General features: G+C 39.3%; 1 protein-coding gene across 2 annotated transcripts in view; it reads left to right on the top strand.

Annotated features, from left to right (window-relative positions):
- Positions 1–9292, top strand: part of ankrd6b (ankyrin repeat domain 6b) — a 99744-nt gene that overhangs the window by 19022 nt on the left and 71430 nt on the right. For both annotated transcript variants that reach the window (XM_080883269.1, XM_080883270.1), the window contains exon 2: positions 7178–7528. In XM_080883269.1, the coding sequence (XP_080739395.1) occupies positions 7403–7528 (126 nt within the window). In that variant the 5' untranslated portion in view covers positions 7178–7402. The remainder of the gene's footprint in view (positions 1–7177; positions 7529–9292) is intronic.

Raw genomic sequence — 9292 nt, 5'->3', positions numbered from 1 at the left:
TCATATCCCGATATAAGAATTCTATCGTCCCGATAACGATATAAATCACAAAAATGTAACATTTTCTGTAAATTCTGTCAATCTCGGGCAGCTCGACTTGCGTGAAGTGTTTCCAGCTGGGCGTCATGTACCTGGAGTCGAGTGTTTTAACCGATGCATGAAACGATACATTTTTAGACATAAGTTGTAACGGCCGCCGTTTTCTTTGTGAGTATTTATTACACGGCGTGCTGCTGGGAAAAGCCTGTTCTAACGTTTGAGTCTAAGGTTTATTTTTTAGCACCTGGCGTCTTTTTTTTTTTTTTTACTTCTCATCCGTAAATAATCTTCTCTTTCACGTGATTCAGTTTATTTTGAAAAGTCTCAATAGGATCTTGAGCTTTATTGTGAAAGGTTTATGTGGAACATAAACAAGCGGACATGCGATGGTGTTACCGTCGTTGTTGCTAACGACAACACATAAAAATAGGCGCTTGTCCGTCTGTAGTGTGGTTAAAGAGAGAACTTTAAGAAATTAATATAGCCACTACAGTGACCATCAAAACGATGAAAAAATATTGCCGTAAACACTTTATTTTGCAACACCACGAAACAAACGATAGCGTAAAATGAAACGATAGACGTTTTTATATCGTCATCCGATATATATCGTTATATCGAGCAGCCCTATATGCGTATGAAGGCAGACAAAAGAATACTTTTGGCAATATAGTGTATATTAGGTATATTACAAAAAGAAAGGATATTTTGTTTTTCATACTTTGATGAAAATCCTTTGGCCTCAATGACTGCCTTAGTCTAGAGCTCAAATGAATATCACGAAATGCTGTATTTCTTTTCTTGAGATAACCTGCTAGGCGTTTACTGCTGCCACCTTCAGTTGCTGCTTTTTGTGGCTTTCTTTGTATTCTGTTTTGTATTGATTTGTTTATTTGGGATCAGGTGACTGACTTTGCTATAAAGAATATCTCATTTCTTTACCTTAAAAAAACTCTTGTTTAGTTTAATGTATGTGACTGGTATGTGTGCTTCTTGTGTACAAACATTGACAACCACAAGACAAAGAAAAAGGCTGCATAGATTAAAATAACCCTATTGCATATGAGAAATGTTGTGCAGGATAGGAAAAATAGAAATGGTCTGTCAAAATCTAGTAAAAGGTCTGGTATAAAGAATGGCGTCTGTGTCATGATCGCGGTCCGCCTATTGGTAATCCAGGCTATATAGTATCTGTGTATTGAAAGCTCATGCAGAGCACCATGGGACTCCACAGATGTACTTTACAGATATGAGCACTCACAGAAGCATAACACATGACCTAAATACTATAATGGCGAATGTTCAGCGGGCAGTGTTGTGGCTCAGAGCACAAGTTCATTTTTGTATGTTTATGATCCGCCTCATTGCACAAAGGTAATACAGCTAGAGTTTTTGATGTTTTCACCTTCAGAGTCAGAGAGTCTCAAAGTGCTATTTCTATTTAATAAGCTAAATGTGCAGGCTGTAATCTCTTTTTGTAATTTTCTAAGTTGAGAGTGCGACAGGTGAAAGCAAAACTGAACATGACGCACACCAGACAGGAGGCTATCGAAGAAAAACAGGAAGTACAGGGAACACACACATTGACACACAGACTGATGGAACCCAGGGAACAGAGGAAGGAGAGAGAGAGCGAGGGACGAGAGAAACCAGACACACACACATCCAGAGACATGACTGGGCAAACAGGGAACTAGACAAACACGAAGACAATACTGACCTAACTGGGTGAATGCTGAGGGAAGGACACAGAGACAAGACAAAGACGTGAACAGGACCAAATAACAACTTAGACGAGAAATACTGAAGAAACCCAAACTAAACTAGGAAACATAAAATACACAGAGAACTCCAGAACACAGTAAATTATTGTAATATTGTGTACTTATTTATTACATTTAAATTAAATAATCAAAACATAAATAATGGGCCTTATGTGGCATTAACCCGTAGTGACACACACTAGATGACCCTGTGCAGTCCCTTCCCCGAGGCCTCCAGCTATCACTACTGCTATTCTTTTAATCATCTCATTTTGGGTTCCTGACATCCATCTCACTCACATGTCGCAGTTTACTTCATCATTGCCGCCTTTAAGAACCTTTTTGCTTGATTAAGCAACTTTTCATACCCCATTAGTAATGTAATCAATAAACAGTATTAACAATTGTAAAACAGAAATAACATACAAACATTTATTCATAATACAGGCATTACATCTCTTTTAATAATTTTCCCTTTTCAACTTAAGAAATTCAGCTTGCATGGATTGTGCATGAGAAGGATGTTTTTTTCTGGAGTGAGCAGGTTGCAGGTTTTCCTCCCCTGACCCCTGTGAAAAGTGAGGGCTTGGCATTTCTTGTTTTTTGTACTCAGTTTTGAGTTCCTACAAGTTTGCACAAAAGCTTTGTTGTCTAGCTGTGAGCGAAGAGCCTCACTGTGACTGCCAAGGCTTCTTTGTGTGCATGGGTCTCTGGCTGAACAGACTCTTCAGCAGAATCAACAGGAATGTGGTCTGGGAGAGAATTCCCCCCTTTTTTAATTCAGTTTCACCTGGCAGCAGGGAGCCATTCAAATGTTACTATGGTGCATTGGCACTCTTTTCAGCCTCTGTCAATCAGCCTCCGAGAGTAGTGACATAGGCCTGTGAGCTTTCTTTGCCATTCCACCGTTTGTGTGATCTTATTTTAATTTTTTGGGGAAGTTTCAAGGAAACTTTCAAACCTCCAAGTCTTATAACAGACTGCATGGTTTCTACAAATCTATGTTGCTTATGGCAGCGGTCCCCAAACGTTTTTGCGCCATGGGCCGGTTTAATGTCAAACAATATTTTCACGGACCAGCCTTTAAGGTGTCGCGGATAAATACAACAGAATAAAATGATACGACCAAGACAAAAACTGTGGTATTTTGTAAATATAATAACAAACGCAAATTCACTGTGTAATTGTGTAACTTTATTAGTAGCGTCCTCCTGAAATGTGCCAACTAAACTGAAAGTAACATCCTCCTCTCTGCCCCTTAATGCTCTCTGGTTGCTGTGGTAACACATAAATATTTCTTTCAAAATAAGACACACAACTACACCACGGGAAAAGACCCAGGGAAACCAAGTTAGCAATAAAAACCCTGAAAACCATAAATTTCACACCTAAGCCTCAACTCTCACAGCCTGGTACCAAACGACTCACGGACCGGTACCAGTACGTGGCCAGGGGGGTTGGGGACCACTGGATTATGGGTTATCAGTATTACTGACTAGATGGAGATTTTGGGTATAAGTCCTGCTATGTTAAAGAGAAGCATCTCATGGTCATGTCAAAATTCCTACTCACTCCCATCTACATCTAGAAAAAACAACAGATGCATTTTGAGCAGAATCAGGCAGATGCCTACAGATAATTAAGCCATTTTCTGTCCCTCTTACTGACCACCTCCCCAGCAGACATCTAACTGATAGTCATCACAGTGCTGTAAAAGGTCCTTTGCAATGTTCTGCACGCCCCAAACGACCTCAGCTTGTCCAGCCGATAGGGCCAACTTTGCCCCTTCTTTTCCAGAGTATGAGTGTTATGTGACCAGTTCACTTTATTGGATTTCGTATTGTATTTGAAGTGCAAAATATAGAGGGTAAAGAGAAAGAGAGGGAGCAATGTTCCCTGAGGGGCCCCGTGCTGCATACCACCACCTCACAGACATAGTCCTTAATGTACTGTGGTTTGTTGGTAAGGAAGTCGATTGACACAGTCATTGTTTTTGCAGACTTTTCTTTCCTGTCTTCAATTAGGATAGAGTTTATTCATTAGGTAGATCAGAACTCCATCATATAGAAAATCTGTTGAGGGAATTTAACCTTTGAGTTCCAAAGCAGCATACAAGAAACATAAAGGATTTAGTGTCTCTGTAAAGAGGAGTAGGCCAAAATCTCTCCTTGGCTGTGTGCAAATCTGGTGACTAAGAACAAGAAAAATCTTACCGTTGCGCCACAATGTTTTACTTGAGGATCAAATATTTATTTCCCTCATGGACATCTACATCAATTTGTAACTTTAATTGAATGTGTTTTTCTGGATTTTTGGTTGTTACTCCATCTCTCAATTATTGGAAACTACCATAAATATGAGAGATTTTAGCAATTTCTTTGTAAATGAGCAAACTTACAAGTACAGTAGGGGATCAAAAAATGATTTCTCCCACTGTATCGACATGCCATAGCCTGAGGGACAGCGAATGACCCAATTATACACACAAACATGCATGTTAAAAAGATATCATACACATTAAATAACTTATAGGTGCCCAGTTGTGCAAAGGTTTAGTGATATTAAAACTAATGATGTCAGGTGGAATGAACTGGCAAAAGAAAGCTATGTACCGCCATATTTTATGTGTGAGTTAGGCTAAAAAGTTAGTGTCTCTCTTCTCTGGATTTAGCCATGCAGGCCTGTGGTGCATCGGTCCTGTTGATCTCTTCTGTGCCATGTTATCTCATTCTCTGCTGTTTCCTGTAATGGAAAAAAGAAATAAAATAGGACTGTCATCATAGATAGACTTCAGGAATCAGATGGACCATGCCTCTTCCTCTGTGGAATAGAGCTGTACAATCAGTGCTGAGTGGAAATGCTGTTTTACTCTCTCTCACTTCCTGTCTAAAACGTAGGTTACAAGCTTGTATATTGCTTTTATGATGTCCATGTAAAAAGAAATCATCACAAAGTGCAATAATTTTACTGATCATGTTTCTTTGTGTAGTGATACATTTCTCTGTTGTTGAGGTTAAGGTTACAAAGATTTTTTTTTATATTTGTTGTCATCTCCAACATGTCATTTCTTGTGCCACCTGTAGCACAGAAAAACGTTCTGGCTTCCAGGGTTTGCTGTTCTCTTATGATTGCATGGACAGCTTAACTTTAAGAGGCCAATAAGTGACAAAAGAAAACCTTCAAACAAGTTATGACTGTTAACATTGCATTGTTTGTCCACCAGAAGGCAACGTCTCTGTTGCTATTTAAGCAAATACAACAATCAGCTGACCTGAGCAGAGTTGGCTTGCAAAGAAGTAAATAACTACATGTAACAAACATTGAAATGTTGTAGCAATCTGTTTGTTGTGTATGACAGAAAGAAAAAAAGTTTGGAAGATCAGATTTTTAAATTAGACACAGAAAGACATGAGACGTGTGATACAAAATGTTGGTGTTTTCTCCCCCTTTTTTCGCCCTTTCCCCTTTCGACCCAAAGTGCTTGCTCATAGAGGGTCATATGATTGTTGGGTTTTTCTCTGTATGTATTATTGTAGGGTCTGCCTCACAATATAAAGTGCCTTGAGACAACTGTTGCTGTGATTTGGCGCTGTGTAAATAAAATTGAATTGAATTGGCCGGCTGTTAATTTGTGGTTTGCTTGTTAGACCTTGTGAATTATGCTCGTTGCAGCTCTGACTTAAGCGCCGATAAACACCTCACAGATGATATGATATAATTTTCTACCAGAGGACAGAGTTTATGCAAGGGCAAAAGCCTATAGCATAGGATTAGGAATTTTAGGTTTCTGACCCAATTCATATTCCAAACAATTCAATTCTGTGTTGTTTTTATATTTACTTCACCACCAGCACCAGCCATTAGTAGGACAAATTTGGCTTAGAGACAGTTAACAGTAAAGTTTCAATTTGGAGGCATTTACTAAAACACTTGTATTTGTACGTTGTTTATGACATGACTGACATGACTAAAATCATCAAATAACATCTCATTGGCATAACTCTCTCGCTTGTTCATTTACTTTCTCTCTTATCATGTTTGGTCAGAAACATTGAATAATGTAGAAGCTAGAGGGATGTTGGTTTAGTGAAACATCTGCTTGCAGTAACATAACATTTTGTCATCAACTCAGTTGTTATTTCGCTTGAGTTTTCTCTTATCACCTTCAAACACGTGTGTGCAAGGAGGAACAAGGAGAGTAAGTAGTATGACTTTAAATGACAGCAGCATAATTACTCAAATGACTTTCGTTTAATTTATGTCTGGCATGTTGCCATTTATTTTACTAGTAAAGAGCAGTAAATTTATGTTATTTAATGTATTTGTTATATTTGATTTTACAGAGATTTGCAGCTGCTTAAGTTGAGACTGGTCTTGGCTTACACATAAAATTATTTCCAAACTCTTCCTTACAGTAAGGACTGTAGCTTATTTATTTAACATTGATATTAAATCTGTACTTGGTATTTGTAATACCAAGCCAAGGTATTGGTATTGGATTGTTTTTATAGGAATCCACCAAGCCTCCATTGCTCACCTTCAGCTTGTGCAAAATGCTGCTGCTCGATTTTTTTTATCTAGTGCAAGCAAGCGGGAGCACATCACTCAGATTTTAGCTTCAAGTGTTTTACCAGTCCATTTTAAAATTGTTTTATTTGTCTTTAAGTCTCTCTAATGGTTGTGCCCCATTTTATCTGTCTGAACCGCTGCGCCCACATGTCCTGTCTCTTGCTCTCAGGTCAGCAGACCAGATCCTTTTGCTTGGTACAAAAATGCAACACAAACTCAGAGGTGACAGAACTTTTGCAGTTGCAGCCCCAAAATTATGGAATTATTTACCATTGTACATCGGGCAGGCTGTTTCGAAATGACGTTTAAAAACACAGTTTTACTCCCTGACTTTGACCCAGTGTAAGGTGTTGACTGTGTTTTTTAGCTACTTTTTATGTCCTTTTTTATTGTTTAATCTCTACAGCTCTTTTGTGTTTCTATATCTTTTACCTTCTTTTTATGTAAAATACTGTATGGATCAGTGCAGCCCTATTTAATTTTTTTAAATCAGATTTATTGTGTGACTTTCTTTCCAGTGACATATGTAAAGAAAGTTAATTTAAGTAATGTTTGAAAACTTAAATATTCATTTAGTTTACAGCTGTTTGAGCTAGTTTCAGTGTGTATTAAGGGCTTGCTTCTCAGCAAACCAGTCATTAAATTATCAAATTTGACCCCTGTTTTGGGGTTTTACGCTCTCACTAGATTATTTCTGTTCAACTCACTTGATTCTACCAGAAATGTACATAGGCCAAGAAACCTGAAGAATAGTGGTGTCACTGTCTGGTTTTCCTGGTTGATAACCTGCTATGGCTTGTTTCCAGTTCTCTTCCAAACAGCTGTCAGGATGAAGAGGAGGAACCCTGGTAGTGTGAAGAGGTTGTAGAACAAAACAAAAGAACAGAAGAATAAACGGCATCCTCTTGGGCTCTTCTTTGGGACTTCTGTCTGCACTGGCGCTCACTATGAGTTAGAGCATGTCATAGCCCATTTCTACAGCTGCTTTTTGGAGACAGCAGCAACCACAACTGGAGACAGCACCCTGCTTCATGAACCAGCGGGATGCAGCGGAGGTCCTCGCACTCTCCGAGCGCCTCCTCGTAGCTTCACACAAAGGACAAGTTGACAGTGTGGTCCAGCTTATCAACAAAGGCGCAAAAGTAGCCGTTACCAAGGTAAGTGATACAATTATGTACACTACCAGTCAAAAGTTTGGACACAGGACTATTTACATTGTAGATTCTCACTGAAGGCATCAAGACCACGAATGAACACATATGGAATTATGTAGTAAACAAAAAAGTGTGACATAACTCAAAACATGTTTTATATTTTGGATTCTTCAAAATAGCAACCCCTTGCTTTGATTACTACTTTGCACACTCTTGGCATTCTCTCGATGAGCTTCATGAGGTCGTCACCTGAAATGGTTTTCCAACAGTCTTGAAGGAGTTCCCAGAGACGCTGAGCACTTGTTGGCCCTTTTGCCTTCACTCTGCAGTCCGTATAATCCCAAACCGTCTTGATTGGTTTTAGGTCTGGAGACTGTAGAGGCCATGGTGCAGCACTCAATCACTCTCCTTCTTGGTCAAATAGCCCTTGCACAGCCTGGAGGTGTGTTTGGGCTCATTGTCCTGTGCTATTCAGTTATATTTTCAAATCCATCTGCATCTGTGCAGGGGCTGCTGCACAGATGGTGTGACCAAATCCTTTTCCTGAGCTGGGACTAATGAATGCTGGTAAGCTAAGGATATCTCAAATGGGAAGAGTTCTGTACCAGATAACATTAGTGAGTTGTGACCATACGCTATCCAAGATAAGTTTAAACTCCAGGAAGACAGAATAATAGTGGACCTATTAACTATGGAGACCATTTGATTTGAATCAAAGGTGAAATCAAATAGACCAATACGGCAAGGCCGGGATGGTCCATTTGGTAAAGTAAATCCGTTGGGCATCTTTCTTTGCCTTTAGACAATAATTCTGATGGCAAAAGAACCAAACGGGACAGGCAAAAAACAAACAAACAAAAAAACAAACTATGGAGACCAGTAATATCTCTACATAAGGAGGTAAGCAAGTGACAAAATCTAATCAAAACCTGCAACACCTGCTGGATAAGATGGTTATTTCCCAGTGTGAAGTCCTAACATTAAGGCCTTCCAGTTACCCCCTTCCACAAAGGTTAGCCTGACTTTCAGCAGGTTGCATTTTCCAATATCATAATTACATGGAACAGGTGTTAGAAGCCGGGAAAAGTAACTATAGGGGCAAAGCTTACTTTCTTGTCCTGAATATTGGAACAGGACTGGACTGACATCGGAGTCTAGAGGCATTTAACTCCACAATGAACTAAAGTTTGGGGTTGGGTTAGACCAGGATGGGTGCTGGTGTGAAACGCTCCTTAAATTTACGGAAGGCAATGTCGATTTCTGTGGACTGAGAGATGGGAACTTTGGGAGAGATGAGTTTGGTGAGTGCAGTATCTGTCTGAGTGAAGTTATGGAGGGTGGTTGGTAGTGGCCACTCATCCATAGCCTTGGTCTTCTCCAGGTCTGTCTTCACCTGCATCAACACATATTCCAAAAATGTTACACATGAAATTCTCACTTTTCAGTTTTCATGTACAGCCTTTGGGGGACTTGGTTTATATGACAGCAGTGTTTACTGAGAGATTTGAACAAGACCTAAATATTGTCAAGATATATGAAAGCAAACATGTCCAAGAAATAACTTAACACATGGTTTTTAAGAGCCATGTTAGTCAAACCAAAAGACATCAGTAAATACCCAAACTGTCCTAGGGGAGTGTTAAAAACAGTTTTCTACCCATCATTCTGTGAGTCTAAGCAGGTGGTAGGCAAGTCCAGTTTTATGAAAATGTTGGCTCTGTGTAATGGTTTGAATGCTGAGCTGATGAGAGGGAGTGGGTATTTATT

Source organism: Rhamphochromis sp. 'chilingali', assembly GCF_963969265.1.
Source record: "Rhamphochromis sp. 'chilingali' genome assembly, chromosome: 5".
Taxonomy (NCBI): domain Eukaryota; kingdom Metazoa; phylum Chordata; class Actinopteri; order Cichliformes; family Cichlidae; genus Rhamphochromis; species Rhamphochromis sp. 'chilingali'.
Note: the sequence above shows the minus strand (reverse complement) of the source record. Positions and strands in the feature narration are given on the sequence as shown.